Raw genomic sequence first — 24,023 nt, 5'->3', positions numbered from 1 at the left:
AGATATCTATAAACATTTTCCTACCACCATCTATACTGATGAGAGAAAGAAAGAGACAGCGTCAGGAGAGTGGGGAGGGGACACAGGGTTTGGGGCGAGGGAAGCAAAGAGCGAGGGAGGGAGGTAAGAAAGGAAGAGAGGGAGAGGCAAAGGAAGAGAGGGAAAAGCCAGTAATTCTATAAGGCTGTTCTACTTTAAAGCCCTAATTTTTAAAGCTGTGTATATTAACTAGACAAAGAACTTGGAAATGGCATACGAACAGACAAGACTACCTCCCTTATCATATGTAAGAATAGGAATTATGTCTCCAGTCTCTCTGACCAGAATCCAGACCTTCTGAACAAAATTCTGTCCAATCAATGCTAACTACTCTCATGTCACAGTCTCTAATTCTCCCTTTAAGAAAATCTAACACGCAAAAAGGTAAGCTAGCAAAACTGATACTGATAAGGACAAATATAACTGAAGTAAGCACTTGCTTGTTAAAAGCACTTAAGGATTATATTAGTTCATTTTCACAGTGCTGATAAAGACATATCTGAGACTCGGAAGAAAAAGAGGTTTAACTGGACTTACAGTTCCACGTGGCTGGGAAGGCCTCAGAATCATGGTGGAAGAAGGTGAGACGCACTTCTTACATGATGGCGGCAAGAGAGAAATGAAGCAGCAGCAAAAGCGGAAACCGCTGATAAACCCATCAGATCTCGTGAGACTTATTCAGTATTATGAGAATAGTACAGGAAAGACCAGCCCCCATGATTAAATTACCTCCCCCTGGGTCTCTCCCACAACACATGGGAATTCTGGGAGATACAACTCAAGTTGAGATTTCAGTGGGGACACAGCCAAATCATATCATGCCACCGTTGGCCCCTCCAAATCTCATGTCCTCACATTTCAAAACCAATCATGCCTTCCCAACAGTTCCCCCAAAGTATTAACTCATTTCAGCATTAACCCAAAAGTCTACAGTCCAAAGTCTCACCTGAGACAAGGCAAGTCCCTTCCACCTATGGGCCTGTAAAATCAAAAGCAAGCTAGTTACTTCCTAGATACAATGGGGGTATAGGTATTGGGTAAATACAGCCGTTCCAAATGGAAGAAATTGGCCAAAACAAAGGGGTTACAGGGCCCACGTGAGTCTGAAATCCAGTGGGACAGTCACATTTTAAAGCTCCAAAATGATCTCCTGTGACTCCAGGTCTCACTGACAGAAGAGATGGATTCCCATAGTCTTGGGCGGCTCCACCCCTGTAGCTTTACAGGGTACAGCCTCCCTCCTGGCTGCTTTCACAGTCTGGCACTGAGTGTCTGCAGCTTTTCCAAGAGCACGACGCAAGATGTCAGTGGATCTACCATTCTGGGGTCTGGAGGATGGTGGCCCTCTTCTCACAGCTCCACTAGGCAGTGCCCCAGTGTGGATTCTGTGTGGGGGCTCCAATCCCACAGTTCCCTTCTGTACTGTCGTAGCAGAGGTTCTCCATCAGGGCCCCACCCCTGCAACAAACTTTTGCCTGTACATCCAGGCATTTCCATACATCTGAAATCTAGGCAGAGGTTCCCAAACCTGAATTCTTGACTTCTGTGCAACTGCACACTCAACACCAAGTGGAAGCTGCCAAGGCTTGGGGATTTCACCCTCTGAAGCCACAGCTTGAGCTGTACATTGGCCCCTTTCAGCCACAGCTGGAGTGGCTGAGACACAGAGCACCAAGTCCCTAGACTGCACACAGCATGGAGACCCTGGCCCAGCCTACAAAACCACTTTTTCCTCCTGGGCCTCCAGGCCTGTGATGGGACTGGCTGCCGAAGGTCTCTGACAAGGCCTGGAGACATCTTCCCCGTGGTTTTGGGGATTAACATTAGTTTCCTTGCTACTTATGCAAATTTCTGCAACTCTCTTGAATTTCTCCTCAGAAAATGGGTTTTTATTTTCTACTGCATTGTCAGGCTGCATATTTTCTGAACTTTTATGCTCTGCTTCCTTTATAAAACAAAATGCTTTTAACAGCACCCAAGTCACATTTTGAATGCTTTGCTGCTTAGAAATTTCTTTGGCCAGATACCTAAATCATCTCTCTCAAGTTCAAAGTTCCACAAATCTCTAGGAAAAGGGCAAACTGCCGCCAATCCCCTTGCTAAAATGTAACAAGAGTCACCCCTGCTCCAGTTCCCAAGAAGTTCCTCATTTCCATCTGAGACCACCTCAGCCTGGACCTTACTGTTCACATCACTATCAGTACTTTTGTCAGAGCCATTCAACAAGTCTCTAGGAAATTCCAAACTTTCCCACATTTTCTTTTCTTCTGAGTCTTCCAAACTGTTCCAACATCTGTTACCCAGTTCCAAAGTCACTTCCAAATTTTTGGGTATCTTTTCAGCAACACCCCACTCTACTGATACCAATGTACTGTATTAGTTCATTTTCATGCTACTGATAAAGACATACCCAAGACTGGGAAGAAAAAGAGGTTTAATTGGACTTACAGTTCCACATGGCTGGGGAGGCCTCAGAATCACGAGAGGCAGCGAGAGGCACTTCTTACAAGGCGGGGGCAAGAGAGAAATGAGGAGGAAGCAAAAGCGGAAACCCCTGATAAACCCATTAGATCTCATGAGACTTATTCACTATCACCAGAATAGCATGGGAAACACTGGCTCCCATGATTCAATTACCTCCCCCTGGGTTCTCCTACAACACGTGGGAATTCTGGGAGATAAAATTCAAGCTGAGATTTCAGTGGGAGCACAGCCAAACCATATGAAGGATTCAGTAAAAAGTGACTTTGTAATGCTTAAATCAAATCATAAAAAATTGCTAATAGTCACTGGGTTTAGAAAATTGGCAACTTTCTATAGTCAACCTGTAATTATAAACTGGATTCACAAAAATTCAGCTTACATACAACTTTTTAAAAACCTACTGCATACCTCTCTGCTCAGCCCAAGGAGGAAACTGATTATTCAGATGTCAGAGAAACAGACCTGGAGACTTTGGATTCAAACACATGACACAGCTGAGAGCAGGGATGAGGCCCCACACTGTCAACCCCAAGAACACTGGTATTCAGTCCTAACCCCCATCACCACTGGTGCTCTCCAGACTGGCAGACTTTTAGCAAGAGATAGTGGCTGCTAAAACAGGAAATTACTAAGACAGTGGCATTCAGGGGTCCCTGCAACTTCAGGGCCTGGCCCCTGTTGTATTACTCTCCAATGAAGCCCACCTAGACAATGAAGACATCAGCACAAAATATAAAAAGAAACAGTATAATATCCTAAGGGAGATATTACATTACTACATCCATAAAGTAAGAACAGCATGTTATTAAAAATAACAAACAAACAATGAGCTCACAAGAGACTCACTGGAGATTAAGAATGCTAAACAGGCCAGGCATGATATGGCTGACATCTGTAATCCCAGCACTTTGGGAGGCTGAGGTGGGCAGATCACTTGAGGTCAGGAGTTTGAGACCAGCCTGGCTAACATGGTGAATCCCCATCTCTACTAAAACTATAAAAAAATGAGCCAGGCACAGTGGCAGGTGCCTGTAATCCCAGCTACCCGGGAGGCTGAAGCAGGATAATCACTTGAACCCAGGAGGCGGAGGCTGTAGTGAGCCGAAATTGTGCCACTGCACTCCAGCCTGGGTGACAGTGCAAGGCTCTGTCTCAAAAAAAATAATGAGAAATAGCTTTTTGGGGAAAAAAGAAAATCAGGCCAGGTGCAGTGGCTCACATCTGTAACCCCAGCACTTTGGGAAGCCAAGGTGGGTGGATCATTTGAGCCCAGGAGTTCAACACCAGCCTGGGCAACATGGTAAAACACTGTCTACAAAACATACATGCACAAAAATTAGCCAGTCCCAGCTACTTGGGGAGGCTGAGGCAGGAGGATCACCTGAGGTTCAGAAGTCGAGGCTGCAGTGAGCCCTGAGCGTGCCACTGCATTCCAGCCTGGGCAACAGAGGAAGACCTTGTCTCTAAATCAATCAATAATCAATCAATCAATCAATCAACCTGGCTAGGCACCATAGCTCATCCCTGTAAGCCCAGCACTTTTGAAGGCAGACGCGGGCAGATCACTTGAGCTCAGGAGTCTGAGACCAACCATGGGAAACATGGTGAAACCCCATTTCTACCAAAAACACAAAAACTCAGCCAAGCATGGTGATGCGCATCTGTGGTCCATCTACTTAGGACACTGAGGAGGGAGGACCGCTTGAGCTCAGGGGGCAGAGGTTGCAGTAAGCTGAGATCGCACCACTGCACTACAGCCTGGGCAGCAGAGTGAGACTCCCCTCCACGTCATCTCAAAAACAAAACAAAACAAAATCAACAGAAAAATTAAAGGTTAAATTTGAAGGGATCTCCTAGAAAACATAACAAAATGCTATGTGAAAGAAAACAGTGGGATAAGATAAGAAAATTAAAGAGTTATTCTGAGTAGCAAGAATTCCAGAAAAAAAGAAAAGATAAAACAGTCTGGAAGAAATTACCTGGGAACTAACAAAAGAAATGTCTTCCAGGACTGAAAGATCCCATGCCTGAAATTGTACTTTAGGGCAACTGTACTGCAAAATCTTGAGGGGCATCATCCATACTGAAGACCGAGTTTCTTTACGTGAACTGATACATGACCAGGCATTGTTTACAATGAATTTTAAAAGAGCATATCAAAGGACATCATAACATTTCAGACCCCCAATATAAAGAACAAAACACTAAAATCCCGAAGGAAAGCAAACACTCAATGGGAGCTAGAAGAAAATGGGAGTGCCGGGCGCAGCGGCTCACTCCTGTAATCCCAGCACTTTGCGAGGCCAAGGCGGGCGGATCACTTGAGGTCAGGAGTTCAAGACCAGACTGGCCAACATGGTGAAACCCTGTCTCTACCAAAAATACAAAAATTAGCTTTATGTGGTGGCACACGCCAGTAGTCCCAGCTACTCAGGAGGCTAAGGCAGGAGAATCACTTGAAACTGGGAGGCAGAGGTTGCAGTGAGCTGAGACCGCACCCCTGTGCTCCAGACTGGGCGACAAAGCAAGACTCTGTCTCAAAAAAAAACAAACAAAAAAAAAGAAAATGGAGTAATGCCATCAAAATTTCAAGAGAAAATAACCTTAAATGCTACAACCAAATTGCCCACTAACTGTTAACAGAGAAAGATCGTTCTAGACACAAGAGATCTCAACACAACTACCTCCCATGTACCCTTCCTCTGCAAATTTCTAGGGGATGAACTCAAAGGGTGAGCAAATAAAGAAAGAGAAAAATAGGGTATCCAAGCCATAAGAGTGATCCAGAGACTCCCTAGGATGAAAACCAAGGAACATCCTAATATGACAACTCCGAAGCAACAAGTCTAGCACAGAGCAGGAAGACAAAGGACTCTGAGGATACCTCCAAGGTGGGCAAAAAAGCAACGGAAATAAAAACAAAAAATCATGGCAATTAACAACTGGTCAGGCAAGGAAATACAGAAGTTTCCAGAAAATCATAGTACATTATATGACTCAGCTGTAGGTACAACATGAATTGTCATATTGTAAACACATTTAACAAAACAATTAATAGTCATTATAATGGGAGGATTAAGAAAAGAAGGATTTTGAGGGGTGATAAAAATTCAAGAAATAGTAATGTAACATATTTTATAAATATGGAAATTTTAAAAGTACCTGGGGAAAAAACACCTAAAAGGAGTGGAAAGGGTTTGCCTCTGAAGAAGGCAAGCCAGAGATAAAGAAAAGAGGGTCACTGCTATTTTTCTCTTTTTTTTTTTGAGCAAGTCTCACTCTTGTCCCCCAGGCTGGACTGCAATGGCTCGATCTCAACTCACTGCAACTACCACCTCCCAGGTTCAAATGATTATCCTGCCTCTGCCTCCCAAGTAGCTGGGAATTAAGGCACCTGCCACCAGGCCTGGCTAATTTTTACATTTTTTAGTAGAGATGGGGTTTCACCATGTTGGCCAGACTGGTCTCGAACTCCTGAACTCAGGTGATCTGCCTGCCTTGGCCTCCCAAAGTGCTGGGATTACAGGCGTGAGCCACTATGCCCAGTCTGCTCTTTTTTATTTTATTTTATTTTATTTTATTTTTTTTTTGTGACAGAGTCTCGCTGTGTCTCCCAGGCTGGAGTGCTGTGGCCAGATCTCAGCTCACTGCAAGCTCTGCCTCCCGGGTTCACGCCATTCTCCCGCCTCAGCCTCCCGGGTAGCTGAGACTACAGGCGCCGCCACCTCGCCCGGCTAGTTTTTTGTAGTTTTTAGTAGAGACGGGGTTTCACCGTGTTAGCCAGGATGGTCTCGATCTCCTGACCTCGTGATCCGCCCGTCTAGGCCTCCCAAAGTGCTGGGATTACAGGCTTGAGCCACCGCGCCTGGCTCTTTTTTCTTTATAAACCTTACAGTATTAAGGGATTTTCTAAATCAATGTACAGGTTACTTCCCTAAAAATTAAATTTCAAAATATATGTTTATACACAGACTATGAAAACAAGGTCCTTCAAACACCTCTCATTGGTAGAATCTGGTGCTTCCTTCCCTTTCTCTTTTTTTTTTTTTTTCCCCTTCTCTTTTTTTTTTGAGACAGAGTCTGGCTCTGTCGCCCAGGCTGGAGTGCAGTGGCATGTTCTTGGCTCATTGCAACCTCTGCCTCCTGGGTTCAAACGATTCTCATGCCTCAGCCTCCCAAAAGGAGCAGCTGGGATTACAGGCATGTGCTACCACGCCCAGCTATTTTCTTTTTCCTTCTATTTTTAGTAGAGACCGGTTTTTACTGTTGGCCAGGCTGGTCTTGAACTCCTGGCCTCAAGTTATCTGCCCGCCTCAGCCTCCCAAAAGGCTAGGATTACAGGCATAAGCCACAGCACCAGACTCCCTTTCTCTTTTCCTGAATTTTCTGATTCTCTCTAATAAATGTTAGTTTTATAATAAAAACCACATGCCTGGCCAGGTGCGGTGGTTCATGCCTAAGGCTCACTTGAGTCCAGGAGTTTGAGAACAGCCTGGGCAACATGGTGAAACCCCGTCTCTACAAAAAAATTTAAAAATTAGCCAGGCATGGTTGTGGATGCCTGTAGTCCCAGCTACTTAGGAGGCTGAGATGGGAGGATTACACAAGCCTGGGAGGTAGAAGCTGCTGTGGGCAGCGACCTTGCCACTGCACTCCAGGTCTGGGTGACAGAGTAAGACTCTGTCTCAAAATAAACCAAACAAATACCAAAAAAAATCATATACCTTATAAAAGAAATGCAAAAAATCAGAGGTAGCAGTCCCTCACTTATCCTCAGGGGAAATGTTCCAAGCCCCACAGCGGATACTTGAAACAGTGGATAGTACTGAACCCTATATCATATATATATACTACGGTCTTTGGATCTGATAACTGAGGTGGCTACTAAGTGACCAATGGGGTGGTGGGGTGGGAGGTAGCATGGACAGTGTAGATGCATTGGCCAAAGAGAGGATTTACATCCCAGACTGGACAGCACAAGATTGCAGGATTGCATCATGCTACTCAGAACATTGCAATTTAAAGCTTATGGTTTTTTGTTTTTGGCTTTTTTTGAGACAAGGTCTCACTCCCATTGCCCAGGCTGGGCTTGAGTGCAGTGGCACAATCACTGCAGCCGTGACTTCCCAGGCTCAGGTGACTCTTTCACCCCAGCCTCCTGAGTAGCTAAGGCTACAGGCAGGTGCCATCATGCTCGGCTCATTTTTTGTATTTTTAGTAGAAACGAGATCTTGCTATGTTGCCCAGGCTGGTCGTGAACTCCTGGGCTCAACTAATGTGCCCACCTCAGACTCTCAAAGTGCTGGGATTACAGATGTGAGCTACCACACCTGGCCATGAATTATTTCTGGAATTCTCCATTTTAATATTTTTACACCACAGTTAATGGCAGGTAACTGAAACTCTGGAAAGAAAACTCATGGATGCTGGGGAGGGACTACCATACATAAGGAATAAGAGTGAGGGAGGACTGTTTTATAAATATAAAACAAAAGAACCCCAACATCTATTTCCACATACCGGGAAAAAAAATCTACATCTTGTTTCACCTTCTAGGTGGTAAGGTGTGTACTTCTTATCCCAAAAGCCTGCTCCGTATTACAGTCAGTTCAGGATATACGACAAGTTGAATTTCAAGCAACTTTCATATACTACATTCCATTTTGTCAAAGCACATAGTAGCACTTTAACAAACACACTATCTTTACTCCAAATCCCAAATCAAATCTGCGGCAATTTTCATGCAAATATCAACTCTCTAAACATACTTACTGGCCAAATAAATACCTTACTTTAAAAACAAAAATCTTCCTCCCTTTAGGTTAAGTAAGCAATTGCAAGAAGATAAAGGAAGGAGCTTTTAATAAAATGTCCCCTCACCCACCCCCAACTGAGAATCCTGCTGAAGAATTTGATAGTCAAGTGACTAACATCCCATAAACAGATAAGAGACACAAATTAAAGTGACAGCAAATGAAGTAATGGCACTCACCACAAATAAAGCATTGAAAACATTTGGTGGAAGAAAACCCAAATAATAGATACCGCCATTTGCATTATGTTATTAATTTGCAACATCATTTAAAGAAACAACAGAATATCACTTGGTGTGTTTAAAAATTATGATTCTTCTCATGCTAGGAGCAAAATGAGGATTAAATACCGACCATTTTCCTTGTCTAGAATATTAAAGGGGGGAGGGGGAAGACTGCTGTGATTTAAACCAAACTTCTTTGTTTGCATTTAGAAGGGGTCAAGCCCTACGTAAATAAAAGTGCTTCCACGGTGGCAGTACTTGTTCCCAGGAAACTTGGTGCTACAGCACTTGAGCAACCAGAAGCATGAAGCAATTCTTCTTCATAGAAACGGCAATGTCCCTTTCATGGCTTGAAGTTCTGATTAATCCTAGAATCAGAAGCCCTTTTTGTCAGAAGTGCATCACTTAGTAACCGCAGTTATAGAACGACACAGCTCTTTAAGACCTCCCTTTATACAATGCTACTCAGCTATTATTAAAAACTTTCAAGCCACAATTAATGGCTAAATTATGCTATTACAGAGGGTAGCAAATTAAGTCTGAATAATCTTAAATCTTAGCAACTGATTTTTAAAATGACTTCACTTTGATTGGTCCTAAGCCTAAACTTCAATATACATTTTCGCAACAAAAAGGTTTAACATTTACCTCCCCTCAAAGCCTTAAGGTACAAGGCAATGCAGAGTCATGATAGCATGAGTATTTTAAGCTGCGAATTCCCATTATTTTTCTAACTACAAGGTAAAATATTTCTCTACGTAACTAAAGAGGACTGATCTTAGGGTTGTAAAAACCTGGGGTTTTTTGGGTTTTTTTTCCCCCCCAAGTTTCAACTATTTAAATGCTACCTAGATGTTTTGGTTTTTATAATGGCTAAAATAAAGCTTTAGGAAAGGGTATTTTTTTTCATGTGACTTTAAAAAGAAAATTAGCCTACCATCTTGCAGTCAATTGTGTCTGCTACATTTAAACTTCTAGAGATATTTCTTAGTTCACACTAAAAAGATTCCATTACTTTTCCCAGGCAATATGTTAATCTCTATGTTCTATTTACTCCGTCACATCTACTATTTTCCAATTGTTTTTCTTCTGCCACCAGTGAATACGGTTTCTCCAGGGTTTTCTCCCTAAATCACTGTGGCACTGTGTGCCATTCTTCCCTGTGATGCCCACCCACTGAGCAGAAGTAAGCTCTCCCCCACCCCCCAGAGCTGAGGGCGTACTTTCATCTTCTCTCTCCACTCAGCCTCAATAGCAAGACAAACACCCAGAGACTGGCCTTCCCTCAAATAGGGAAATACTTTGTGATTGCAACTTGAACTGGTTTTTTGTTTCTGTATACATGTGCACGTGTGCAACTTAACATTAAATGGCAAAATTACAAGCTTTTCAGTTTTAAAGGGAAACTGGGTTATACTTGATACAGAAAGAAACAGCATGGCCTTATTCCTCATGAAACTTCCTTTTTAAAACATCTAATCTTTATTACGAAGACACACTCTATATGTTCTGAATACACTGTATACATATCAGGTACACTATATACAATAACAACATACACTGTATATGTTCATAGTTTTTTTTTTTTTTTTTAAGACAGAGTCTGGCTCTATTGCCCAGGCTGGTGTGGAGTGACTCAATCTCAACTCGCTGCATCCTCCACCTGCCAGGTTCAAGCAATTCTCCTGCCTCAGCCTCCTGAGTAGCTGGGACTACAGGTGTGCGCCAACATGCCTGGCTAATTTTTGTGTTTTTAGTAGAGACGGGGCAGGGGAATCACTTGAACCCAGGAGGCAGAGGTTGCAGTGAGTCAAGATCGCACCACTGCACTCCAGCCTGGGCGACAGAGCAAGACTGTCTCCAAAAAGAAAAACAAAAAAAGAAACAAAGAAAGAATCAGCCTATAGACAGCGATCAATTATATCTACAGGGCAAATTAATATTGGAATATGGGTAAGCTGTATGCCACACAATGTCAAAAATCTCTGAAAAACAAATCCTTTTTAAATTGTGTACCAAGACGCTCAATATAACTTAATCAAATCACAGCCACAAAAAACCCTGAATCTTCACAGACTAAAAACATTATGGCCAGTTATTCAGAAAAAGATAAACAATGGAAATGAAACAAAACTATCCTTTAAAAATTATTAGAACATTATTAAAACAATGCAACTGTACAAACTTTTAAAATCACTGATCCAGATTCCTTAAATCAAATTATAAGGTCCTACATGGTATATTATATATACGAACACGTCTTTGAACATGGTAATTGTTACAAGGCATCAGAGTCAATACAATAAACTTGCAAGTAAAAACACTCCTTGAAACCAGAGATATTATAGAATACTGATTCAGGAAGTTATTCAGCAGCTTATAAAGAAATAGGAAGTTGTTGACCAACTACTTGAAGAACTATTTCCTGTAGGAAAACCATAAGACAGCTGAAGAAGGTAGTAACTCTCACAGTCATAATGACAATGAATTCTTTTAAAATGAAAGCTCAATGCAATGGTAAAGAAATTGGTTTTGAATAGTAAATGCCAATAGAACAAATATTATATAGCTAAGCCTTGTTTACATACTTCACATTCATCCCAGAACTTGAAAACAAGCCACTGATAAATGTAGCTAGCACCATACTTCCACCATATCACTTACCAAAATAAGATACGAGTCTTCTCCACAAGATCTCACTGACCTAAGGAGGGCTTTAAAATGACCAATGATTGCCTGCTTATAATCTTTCAGTAATCATGCTGCCTGGAAACTAGACGACAGGCCAACTAACTTCAAAAACTCAATCATCTATGGTCACAAGGCAACAACTGGGTAGTTTCTTAAGTTAACATTTCTAAGTTTTTTCTCAAATTACACCGCCTTGCCTGTCTGGACCATTTATAGTCAGGTTCTTCATGCCAAATATAAATCTCAGTAAGTTATAGACCTTGTAACTTAAAAGTCAGTTCCAACAAATATCTAAAAAGATGCATTAAAATAAAATGTTTCACTGTGGAAGTAAGTGTAAAATATGCAACTAATTTAAATCTTCATTCTCCATCTGGTTGACAACAACAAACTTCTTTAGACACAAGAGGAAAGTATATAAATATTGATTACAAATACAGCCCTATTTTAAAACATCAAAACTAGGATAAAAATGAACTTTGACAATAGAAACTTGGCACCAAAAGCTTTGTTTATCATCATCTTTGACTAATAGTTAGGATATTAACCTCATTTATGTGTTCAGTACACAAAAAGAAGTTATAACAACTACACATCCCATAACATCATGGAAGTAGCTAACTAGAGAAGGTGAAATAATCTTATTTCAAAACATTTCTCCAAATTGCATATTGTTCATAAAGCAGATACTCTTTATAATACAAAATTTTATAAGCCCACAGCATTCATCTTCCACATCCAAGGTTTAGGGGCCTACACTGAATCCCTGACAGACACCAAGTAACCATGATTTTACCTACATTTATCGAGCAAGATTTACCTGTCCAGGAAAACTCTTCCAGTTCTGAAAAGTTTTATATAAGAAAATTCTTCCAAGGAATAAAATTCCTCACATTTCTTGTATAATAAGACTAATCTTACTCTCACATGAAAGTTCCCCAGAAACACTGAAACAACAATCATGTCTTATCTCTCCTCCTCCCAGTTTTTTCTTTTCCAGGTAAATATCTCTCTACCCTTGCAACCTTTTCTCATATGACATAATTTGAGATTTATTTATTTTGGCCTGGTTTATCTTCCTTACAGGCCCATAGGTGACAGGTGTGAACTGAGGTGACTGGGGCTGGAAGGTATATACCCTTCATTAATCCATCTACATATATCAATACCTTTAAGACAAACATTTCTTCACAAAGGAAGAATCACTGGAAACGTTGAAAAATGAATAGTCATTCCTTAGCATCTGTGGTCAAGGATTCGTTCCAGGACCTCCTACATGTACTAAAATCCACAGACACTCTGGTCTTTCACATAAAGTGGCATAATATTTGCATATAACCTATACATATTCTACCATATACTTTATATCATCTCTAGATTACTTATAATACTTAATACAATGTAAATGCTATATAAATAGTTGTTACATTATTTAGGAAGTAATGACAAGGAAAAAAGTTTGTACATTAGTCAACACAAATGTAATTTCTTTTCTGAATATTTTCAATCAGAGGTTGGTTGAATCCACGAATGCTGAATCCACAGATACGGAAGGCCAACTGTATCTAGAATACTGATTTCAGCTCAAAAAAAAGATCATTCATTCAAAATAATGAAACTGTAGGCAGATATCACCTACAAGCAATTATTACAAGATACAAAGAACTAACAAGAGGAGCATAAATGTTGCTCTTTAACCTTATACTTTTAGCCACAGCATCCACCAAACAAAGAAGGCAAGCAGGCTATTAAGCTGTTTAAAAATCTCCCCAGGTCAGCATGTGACCCAGCAGGGAGAGGTTCAAAAAAGTGCAGCCTTTCTTTTTCTTCCTAACAACCTGGTTTGTTTCCACTCCCTTCCCCTTCAGGACACATCCTTCACAGCTAGCAGCTCTTTCAATCATTTACTTTGGATGTCTGCTTGAGAACAAATGATCTTGCTCGTGCAGATGAGTTTGCCAGACTTGTGTGTACTTTCCAGTCTCAGGCCCTTTACTGTTCTGGTTGAAACCTGATCCTTTGAAATGGATACCAGGACACCAGAAAATGAATTTAAAAACAAAAAGAAGAAGAAAAACAAAAAGTTGCAGGAAAGGGGGCAAAAACAAAAAAAAAAACTACGAACTTTTCACGATCAAACCTTTTCCTCTGCTCTTCTGTAAGTCTGTCACAAAATTTTCTATCTTACATTACGAAGTAGCAACCCACCCTGGAAGACAATCAATATAAAACACATACTAGGATTCACACAACAAAACATCCTTAATGGTATTATCTGATATGATAAATAAATGTTACACTTGCCTTAGGAGTAGACTGTCAAGACAGATCTGAATCAAAACTTACACTGTTTTTCACTTTATTATCTCAACCTGATTAAAACACTATTAAGTGAGCTTTTTTAAAGACATCAATTTCGGCCTATAATAATTAGTTTTAGTCAACACTTTATATATACTTGATCCAAACAAGCCAGAAAAAAACTGAGGTCCTATCTGTAATTTCAAAATTAGAGGAAAGAAGCTTTTTAGATCTTTTCAGCCTAGTGCAATTTTGCCATTTTGTTAAACACAAAAAGACTGATTAAAAAAAATAAACAACCCAACGGTCATGTTTCTGTTTTCCCAGAGAGGAGAGTTTCTATTGTGAAGATCTACTAGCTTGAAAGAAGTCTGCCACTGAGAGACTGCGTATGAAACCTAAAAATTTATATTTCCCTTTACATTTTGGGGGGAAATATTGGTAAGTCACATCAAGCTTCAGTTGTAGTGCTTGTCATTTCACAATTTAAAATACTGTAAAATTAGACTCCCCTAAAAGCCCTACTTATTTTGTAGCTCTCCACCAATAAAATATTTATTTAAAAAGATACAAGTAGTACCACACGTACTTCATAAGATGCTGCTAGCCCTAATATTCTCAGAATTTGAAAATTTTCACGGTATTCTTTCTGCTTTGTGCTAGGGCTAATTAACAGGTTTGGCAAAAGCTCAAAATGAGAATAACCAAGCTTCCACAAAAGAAAAGATTATAAAGAGGCCCAGAACCAAGATTCAGTAAAGCTCTCAAAATATTACCCATGCTAACAAAGGTATTTAGGTCATACCAAACTTAAACATATACATGGGAGATATAACAGAGCTCCAGAGCTTAACATAAATATTAAAAAAAAAAAAAAAAACAAATGATATTCTGTATCTTGACACCACTTTACTGTGTTTTCCAATACATATTTTTCTTAGATAACTGTCTCCCACCATTATTTTCACTTACTTTAAGAAGTATCTCTGACCAGAAGATGTCTTTGCCATCTCCCAACCTGCTGGCAGAGGTACATCATCAGGTATCTCAAAAGAAGACTGTCGAAGATGCTGAGCTGTGGGTGTAGCTGCTGGACCAGAGACTACTCCAGCGGGGGTCAGTGTCCCAGGAGAAACAGCTCCCAACTGCAGAGAAGCTGGAGAGGAATGAGCTCGAACATGCTGTGGAGTCAGGGCTCCTGCAGTGCCTGCATCAGTACTGGCCTATTAGGAATATTAAGATGAAAAATTAAAAAAGAAACACAACTTTTTAGAGAGTCCCTTTAAATTTCCCAGTCAGTGCTTAATTGCAGCCGAATATCTAAGTGCCAAAGGAAAATTTCAACATTTAATATTTGACACGAGAACACAGGTTTTCAAACGGATACTTTTAATATTGTATAATTTTAATATAAATTTTATATTTGTAATTTTATTGATGAGCAGTCCATCTAATGAATTTCCACCTACTACACACTAAACATGTAAGGGCAACTAGTACTGAATGAATAAAACATTCCAAAAATAATAGTGAATTTTAAAACCTAATTTTTAAAAAGTCAGTGCAGTTATGGGTGCTTTTCCAAGTTCTAAAATGTTCTAAGTATAAACACAACGCAAAGAATATGCATTTTTTACTAGGTTTTAAGTAATTAATTTTTTTCTAGGACAAGCCCAAGAAAAAACAAGCCCTTGTCATTTTTTCCCACCATGATAAAACGCCATCAATAAAGAAATCATAACAAATTACACAATTTTTAATGAAAGCAACAAATTTGAACTGCCCAAATGTTCTTAAAAGCCATCTACAATGAACAGGATGAAAAAAACTCAACTGTATCTTTGTATGTAGAAGATAATGAGGTTATCAGTCCAATTATAACTTAAGAACTCACAGACATCCACAACTCTACACAAGCAGAAAAATTCTGCATTCAGACCCCAAAGATCTGAGTTCCAGTCCAAGCTGTCTAGTGTGACACTGAACAAGTATGTTAACTTCCATATGCCTGTTTTCTCGTTTGTAACATAGTTTTCAAGATAGAAAAATGGATGCATATAAAACAACTTATAGTCACCAGTTTGTGTGGAGAACAGTAGTATTCACAACCTACATTTTACTATTCATAATCTTGCATAGTTTTTTAAATGTTTTTAATTAGAATTAGAGTTTGATTATCAAAAAGTTAGAATTTCCTAGATTCACAAAAGTTAAGGAAACCGGAAGGACTCAGTATAGTCATTAATGCCTTAAAGTGATATACCTTTCTGAGTTTCCCATCAGAATAAGTATGATTTAGAAAATCACTAGCAGAAATAAAAGTCCAATTTACAGATGAGCAACACTTAGTTAAAAACTTATTAAAAAACAAAACTATAATAGTTTATGAATTTTAGAACTGCTGGATATAAATTCTTGTAAAAATTATTTACTAAGGCCGGGCGAGGTGGCTCAAGCCTGTAATCCCAGCACTTTGGGAGGCCGAGATGGGCGGATCACGAGGTTAGGAGATGGAGACCATCCTGGCTAACATGGTGAAACCCCGTCTCTACTAAAAAAATACAAAAAAAAAACTAGCTGGGCGAGGTGGTGGGCGCCTGTAGTCCCAGCTACTCGGGAGGCTGAGGCAGGAGAATGGCGTGAACCCGGGAGGCAGAGCTTGCAGTTAGCTGAGATCCGGCCACTGCACTCCAGCCTGGGCAACAGAGCAAGACTCCGTCTCAAAAAAAAAAAAAAAATTATTTACTAGAAGAAAAACTACACTTTCCAGTTGTGACTCTTTGTCACAAAATGGGGGATCCAATCTATGTGTATTATACTTTGAAAAAATACCGTGTAGTCTGTAGGGTGCATGCCAACATACATTTACCTACAATGAGTCCATAAACCCACTTCCAGGGGTAAGAAAAAAAGCATAGCTAAGTCTACTTCTGACAAATTGAAGTGTTTAGGCAAGCAGCTAAATTGTTTTTCCTTCCTTCCTCCTCCTTAACCCGAGTTTTTGTCATCAGGTTAAGTGAGTTTTTCTGAGTTCCAAAATCCCGTGGTCTCTGACAGAAGAATATACAACAGGCCTGCAAATAGGAGAGGGAATGGGAGTGGGGGCGGTAACTCTTCTTTCCACTCAAGTTACAGCCAGAGTGGGCTAACTACATTGCAGTATTTGGAAAACCTATTAACTTTTGGGCAACGTTCCTATGAAGTTTAGCCTGAAGCAAGTTCTTTAAAAAAAAAAAAAGAAGAAGAAGAAAAAAGAAAAGAAGGAAAAAGAGAGAACCCTATACTAAAATCCACTGGGACCTATCGGAATGTTAACACTCTCATTATAAATAGTTTCACTTCTATGCTGAATCAAGCTGGCAAAATAATCGAATGTTGTGTATGTGGAAAAGCAGCCATGTTCATATCCGCAATAAGAATTAAAAAGCAATGGCGATCCTAGAATTAGTCATCGCTTCCCAAACATTAACTTTTAATCACAGTTGAACTAGGCAGGACTTGGCCTATGAGTCAACCCGCAGTGTATTATCAAAGGCTTGTGTTAAAACCTCGGTACTGTAAAGCGCAACTCAGTTCCTGCGCAACGTACAGATGTGGCTAATTCAAAAGCTTTTCAGCCGACTGTAAATAATAGCCTACAATCGGGAAACCAACACGCAACCTACTAAGTTTGATAAGAGCGAGCCGACCCAAGTTCCAACACACAAGGGAAGCGCTGGGGTGAAAGAACTCCATAAACAACTTCCAGGAAAGTCTGGGCAGGGGAAGCCCGAAACCTGTATTCAGAAATTGCCTGAGCCGCGAGGAAAATAAATGCTTACGGGAGGGGGAGGGGAAACGGCTGGGGGGGAGGGAAAGAAAGAGCAAAAAACTAAATGGACCGGTTCTACCCCCACCTCTAATCAACACTAGAAAACAAGAGAACAATTATTTGACTCCCCCAGGAGACTGAAGGGGACCGAGAGGCCGCAAAGGAAAGGGGCCCAGGGCTCAACTTCACAAACTCGGCCGCCGCTGGCAACTCACCCACACACAAATGCCAGAGGCCCCCCTCCCCCTTTCCCGGCCCGGCCCCGGCGGGAGCGAAGGTGCGGAGCGCGCGGAGGCGCGCGCATTGTGCAAGCCCACCGCGGCCCAGGCTCGGCTCTCCCCACCCCCTTCCTTCCTCCCCACCCCTCCTCCACTCCCGCCAACCTCCCGGGAACCCCGGGGAGAAAGAAAGGAAGGAGGGAAAGCACGCCCCCCGGGGCTGCAACCGCAGAGAGAAACTCCGAAGAGAAAAACAAATCTCAGCCCCGGACTCTGGGAGGAATGGGGAGCTGGTCACCGCGGCCGAGCGGACGACTCCAGTTCCTCCACTTCGCCGCGGGACTCCCACCCCAGCTAAAGCTCCCGCAACCCCCTCCCCTGGCCAGAGCTGGCGGCCGCGGCTCCCGAGCGCCCCCCCCGGTCTGAGGCCCGCCCGACGGGGAAGCGGGGAGAGGGGCGACGAGGTTACCTGTCGGGAGTGGGATTTGGGCTCCGGCGGCTTGAAGAAGGAGTCGGGCAGCTTCCGGAGCCTCATAGGCACGGTCTGGGGCACGTTAGCCGTCTTGGGGTTCATGACGGCGTTGAAGAGCGCCTCCAGGTCGGTCTCCGAGTCCCCGCGGACGTGCACGATCTGATGCCCGGCGGGGGGTGCCTGCGGCGCCGCCTGGGTCGCCGCGGGTGCTGGCTGCCCGGGTCCCGACGGCGGGCCCTGCCCCTGGGGGGGCTGCGCAGGCGGCTGCCCTTGGCCCTGGGGGGCCGGTTGAGGCGGCGGCTGCTGCCCGGGATCCATGGCTTCTGCCTCCCCCGACGCGCACCCCCTAAACCAGGCGAGCGAGGGCTCCGCCCGGACGCCCCGGCTCCACAGGCCGAGGTGGAGAAGCGGCGACGGCTGCGGGCCGGGCGGTGCTGGGCGGCGGGAGCGGCGCTCTCCTCGCTCTCAGGGCCGGGGGGCTGCGCCGCGGCCCCGCATCCCCCGCCCCGGCGCCTCCGCCCCCGCCCTGCGCCCGGGCTCCACTGGTCTGGCGGCTGCGCCTCGGGAGGGGCTGCGAGGGACTCGGACCTGCGGCGCCTGAGAACTTTTTCCCTCCAACTCCCTTGACGGAGGCCAGACAGCTCGTTGCCTTTCCCCTCCTCCCCCTTTCTCTTTTATTTCCTTTTCTTGTTCCTTCCTTCCTCCCTTTCTTTTCCCTGGCGGCGGCTGCGCCCGACTGAGACAGAAACTCGCCTCAGACGCCAAAACTAAAGTTATGAGAAGCGCCCGCCCGCGCCGCCGCGGCCCCGCCTCCTCTCGGCTCTTCCTTCCTCTGCGCGCCCGCCCGCACCGCGGCCCGGCCGGCAGCGCAGGGAAACTTTTCGCTGCAAGTTGCTACATTCCTGCACACTCCCAGCCTGCGGCGCCTCTCCCGGTTGCACGTGACCCGCTCGCCCTGGTCCGGTCCGGTCCGCCCTTCGCCCGCGCTCAGCCGGGCAGGGGTCCGGAGCGTGCCCCGTGTTCTACGCCGCGAACCACAAACGCTGGGTCCATTCCGGAGCCAAACTGTGGTCTCTGCAAAGAACGCGGCCACCCTTGGCCGCAGGAAGTCCTTCCGCCCCGCTCGGCCCCTTTTCCCCGCCAGTGCTCGGGAAAGGCGCTTCCAGCTCGCCTGGACCTGCGAAAGGGCCAAGGCCGAAAGAAGTGGAGAGAGGATGTGCGAACCCACCTCCTCTTCCCGGCGCTACCCCGGCTTGACCGAGCCGAGCGCCAGTGCGGGCTTAAAGCCGCCAGGATAGATGGGAGTTAAAATAGATACGGTGAGACGGCACTGTTAATAAAGGTCCATTGTTTTCAGCATTAACTTTATTTTGTAATTCTGTTTCACTTATCTGTTATTATGCGAAAACTCACTTGAAAGGGGTAAACGGTTACTGTAATTGAAGCTTTGAGACCAGGTCTGTGAGTCAGTGTAACTTATTAAAAGAAACAAAAACACTACATTTTCTAAATAGTGAAATCACATCAACTGTTTCAGTACTCGAGTTTGCAACATAGTCACTGGAAGGCTCAACCCAAAATATCAGTGCTTTTTCAGATACAAGCATTCATTCCTCTGTACCTGCCTTTCATCCTCAGGGAGCTGGGTGCCTACCCCTGCTATCCCTGTGCCTGGCCCAAGGGTAGACTCCGTTAATGTGGACTGAATAAGAAATAAATGGGCAAGTAGGTCACCCCAGGCACCTGATGTACAAGGAGCCCATTGGAAGCCACTCAAAAACAATGGAAATTTGTTGTTTAAGTCACACTCTGTTTTTTTTTTTTTTAAGCATCCTTGTTGAGATGTAATTCATATACCATACAGTTTTTGTAATACTTGTACATATTTGTATAAGCAATTCTGTGGGGTTTTTTTTTTTTTTTTTTTTTTTTTTTTTTTAGTATATGCATAGGATTGTGCAACGTCAGTCTAATTTTAAATGCACTAGCCCATTCTAAGGAAATCTGGCTTTCTTGTTTTAATGATTTTGTCTACAATGCTAGTGAAACAGAGGTATAAATAGGATTAAGCAAGGAAAAAGTCCGGGAGCAAAAAGATAATCTCTTCCTCCAGCCAGAACATGCCCAGGAGAATTCTGAAGGATCTGTATCACTTGGTGTGGTAGGGCTCGGCCAAAGGAGCAGGCTTCGGACACTCAAAATTCTAACAGAAGATTCCAATCAACTACTCTGAACCCCCAGTTTCCTATCTGAAGAAAAGGATCAGAGTAAATGACACCCATGACTAATTCTTGGATTTGTTCCCACTCCTAAATGTCAAGTGCATTTAACGACAAACTTGTAGGTTCTGGAGTTACAGAGTTTTGAGTTCAGGTCCCAGTTCTGCCATTTACTAGCTGTGAGATTTTGGACAAGTTATTTATTTCCTGTTCTTTAATATTAGCATCAGAGGTAATAACACCTACCTCATAGTTGCTGGGGCATTACATGAGTCAATGGATATAATGTACTTAGCCTAGTTTGGGACGTGCAGTGAGTTGCGCATCAATGTCAGTGTTATTGTTGTCCCATATTCACAGATGACTTCACAGGTAGTAACATAGCCTCTCCTTGCAGCAACCCTCTCTTTCTAAGCACAGCCTTAGGGACCCTGTTGGTAATCCCTTCCTCTCCTATCCAATAATCCACACAAACAAAATCTTTGGGCAGAAACTGTGCATTAAAAACTTTACTTGAAAGAAAACTTTAGGAACCAAAGTGGGCTGGGCGTGGTGATTCATGCCTGTAGTACCAGCACTTTGGGGGGCTAATGCAGGGGAATCACTTGAGGTCAGAAGTTCGAGACCAGTCTGGCCAAAATGGTGAAACCCTGTCTCTACAAAAAATACAAAAATTAGCCAGGTGTGGTGGCATGTGCCTGTAGTCCCAGCTACTCAGGTGGCTGAGGCATGAGAATCACTTGAACCCAGGAGGTGGAGGTTGCAGTGAGCTGAGATCAAACCACTGCACTCCAGCCTAGGCAACATAGTGAGACTCTGTCTCAAAAAAAGAACCAAAGTGATTGAAAACCTGGGATTGGAATGGAAGCTGTTCTTTTACTAGAGCGTTTACTACTATGAACACTAGCTAAAGGGCTTAAAGTACAGCAGAGGCTGCTTTGTTCAATATTGTTTCGCCTGCCATTAAAATGAGGACAAAATTACTTTGATAAGTGGAGTGAAAGGGTCTTTGGAGTGACTGTGATCTGTAAGCACTTCTGTATCATCAACCAAGATTTTGGAACTTACTATTCCTCGTTTATACAATTTCAGCCACAGTGTAGTAGGCGATAAAGATAACATATTCAATCCTTTGTCTACTCCCTTCCTCTTCTGCCCATTTTGTGGGGCAATTATCTGTTGACAACATCTTAAAATAGGGAGTCACCTTCTTCATACAAAGATTCACGCTTATCCTGAATCATTTTCAATGTCCAGGTAGATCGCTATCTCAAAATACTCGTCTCCCAATTACTTGACCTCTCAACTACAATGGACCCTCACCTCTACTTCACTTTAGCCACCTACCTGTTTGTCTGTACTCTGTCATCATCAGAAATACTCCAGTAATGAAGTCAGACTATGGTATACCATATTCTTAATAATCATCTGGTTCTCTTATTTCATTACTCGCACCTCATTTATCCTTCACCTCTCCCTTTTCTGCAACCTATCACTCCCTTCCCTTTTCATTTCTGTTATGGTTTGGATGTTTGTGTCTCTCCAGAATTCATGTTGAAACATCTCCAATGCATCGGTATTAAAGAGGTGGGGCCTTTGGGAGATGATTAGGTCATAAAGGTTCCTCCCTTCTAAATGGGATTAAGAACTTTATACAAGAGGCTTCACACAGCATTCAGCTGTTTTGACCTTTCATCTGTCTGCTGTGTGAGGACACAGCTTTCATCCCTTTAAGAGGATGTAGCAACAAGGCACCATCTTGGAAGCAGAAAGCAGCTGTCACCAGACAGCAAACCTGCTGCTGCCTTGATCTTGGACTTCCCAGCCTCCAGAACTGTGAGAAATAAAATTCTAGTTTGTATAAATTATCCAGTCTGTGGTATTTTGTTATAGCAGCACAAACAGCCTAAGATAATATCCTTGCCAATTCTGTTTGGAAATCATAATTCATTGTTTAAACTTCCCATGCTGGGCATGGTGGCTAATGCCTATAATCCCGGCACTTTGGGAGGGTGGATCACCTGAGGTCAGGAGTTCAAGACTAGCCTGGCCAACATGGCAAAACTCTGTCTCTACTAAAAATACAAAAATTAGCCAGGCATGGTGGCACAATGTCTGTAATTGTGTCTGTAATTACAGGTGGCCTGTAATCCCAGCTATTTGGTAGGCTGAGGCAGGAGAATCACTTGAATCCAGGAGGCGGAGGTCGCAGTAAGGTAAGATTGTGCCACTGCACTCTAGTCTGGGCAAAAGAGCGAAACTCCATCTCAGAAAACAATAATAATAATAAATAAACGTCTCACAATTATCTATTTCTTCAGTCCCATTCTCTCATGGATTTTAATGAACTGAATCTGTTAAACTGTTTTAATCTGGTTTTCTGTGTTTTATTCCAACACCTAAGCTTATGGGGCCCTAGCCCCACATTCATGAGAAGCTTCAATCAAAACTTTTGACATTTTGTCCAAATCAGGTATACCTTCCCAAAGATATGCCTACACTATACAATTACAAGGAGGCATTCTTTATAGAACTTCAAACTTTGTCTCATTACCAAATGACCCTATCTATAACACATTATGAATTAATAGTTTAAGTGGGTTGAGTGTGGTGGCACACGCCTGTGGTCCCACCACTTTGGGATGCTGAGAGGGATGTATCACCTGAAGTCAGGAGTTTGCAACCAGCCTGACTAATACGGTAAAACCCCGTCTCTACTAAGTACAAAAAAATTAGACAGGCTTGGTGGCACATGCCTGTAATCCAAGCTATTTGGGAGGCTGAGACAGGAGAATCACTTGTACCTGGAAGGTGGAGGTTGCAGCGAGCCAAGATCACGCCATTGAACTCCAGCCTGAGCAACAAGAGTGAAACTCCATCTCAAAAAAAAAAAAAAAAAAAAAAAAAAAAAAAAGGCCAGCACTGTGGCTCACGCCTGTAATCCCAGCACTTTGGGAGACCGAGGCAGGTGGATCACTTGAGGTCAGGAGTTTGACACCAGCCTGACCAACATGGTGAAACCCTGTCTCTATTAAAAATACAAAACTTAGCAGGGTGTGGTGGCGCACGCCTGTAATCCCAGCTACTCTGGAGGCTGAGGCAGGAGAATCACTTGAACACAGGAGGCAGAAGTTGCAGTGAGGCAGGATTGATCCACTGCACTCCAGCCTGGGTGACAGAGTGAGACTCCATCTCAAAAAAAAAAAAAAAAAAAAAAAAAAGTTTAAGTAAATTCTATAATTATCTGGTGAATATCACAATTTTTTTCTTTGTAATTATCCCATGTTAAAAGTATTAACTTGTTAAATGTAAACGTTTGAAACATACTCATGTTTTAGAACCTTCTCTTGGCATTCTGGCACGCTAAGTACACTGGGAACTTGAAAGAAGTGGTCAGCTGTCTTCCAGCCTCCAAGAAGCCTGGCTAACACCTTGGTTTCTGGGGCCAACAGAAGGGAATCTCACAGGTGAATGGATTAGTGTCCTTCCACATTTATAGTCTCTAACCAAACCATGTTTCTTTGCATCTGTAATTAGCCTTTTCTCGTATGATGTAACTATTCTAAACTTCGTCACACAACTCATCGCATTTATTCATTATCCCCCTGCCCTGCAGAAAATGACATCTTCTCCAATTGCTCAGAGATACGAAGGACACCATATACAAAAGTCTTGAAAGTCTTTCCCTGGCCAGTCATGGCAGCTCACGCCTGTAATCCCAGCACTTTTGAGAGGCTAGGGCAGGTGGATC

The 24,023-nt window shown here is 42.9% G+C and overlaps 1 protein-coding gene across 3 annotated transcripts in view; it reads right to left on the bottom strand.

Moving 5' to 3' along the window:
• The window catches only part of YAP1 (Yes1 associated transcriptional regulator), a 123,417-nt gene extending 104,619 nt beyond the window's left edge, over positions 1 to 18,798 (bottom strand). For 2 of the 3 annotated variants that reach the window (XM_023208108.2, XM_023208109.2), the window contains exons 1-2: positions 18,051 to 18,371; positions 14,525 to 14,775 (exon numbers count right to left, since the gene is read on the bottom strand). In XM_023208108.2, coding sequence (XP_023063876.1) covers positions 14,525 to 14,775; positions 18,051 to 18,371 — 572 coding nt within the window. Of the gene's footprint in view, positions 1 to 14,524; positions 14,776 to 18,050 lie in introns of all 3 variants that reach the window. The other variant, XM_023208110.2, reaches the window with a different exon arrangement.
• Between the last annotated feature and the right edge of the window lie 5,225 nt (positions 18,799 to 24,023).

Source organism: Piliocolobus tephrosceles, chromosome 13 (assembly GCF_002776525.5).
Source record: "Piliocolobus tephrosceles isolate RC106 chromosome 13, ASM277652v3, whole genome shotgun sequence".
In the NCBI taxonomy this organism is placed as follows: Eukaryota; Metazoa; Chordata; class Mammalia; order Primates; family Cercopithecidae; genus Piliocolobus; species Piliocolobus tephrosceles.
This window is presented reverse-complemented; position numbering and strand designations above follow the sequence as displayed.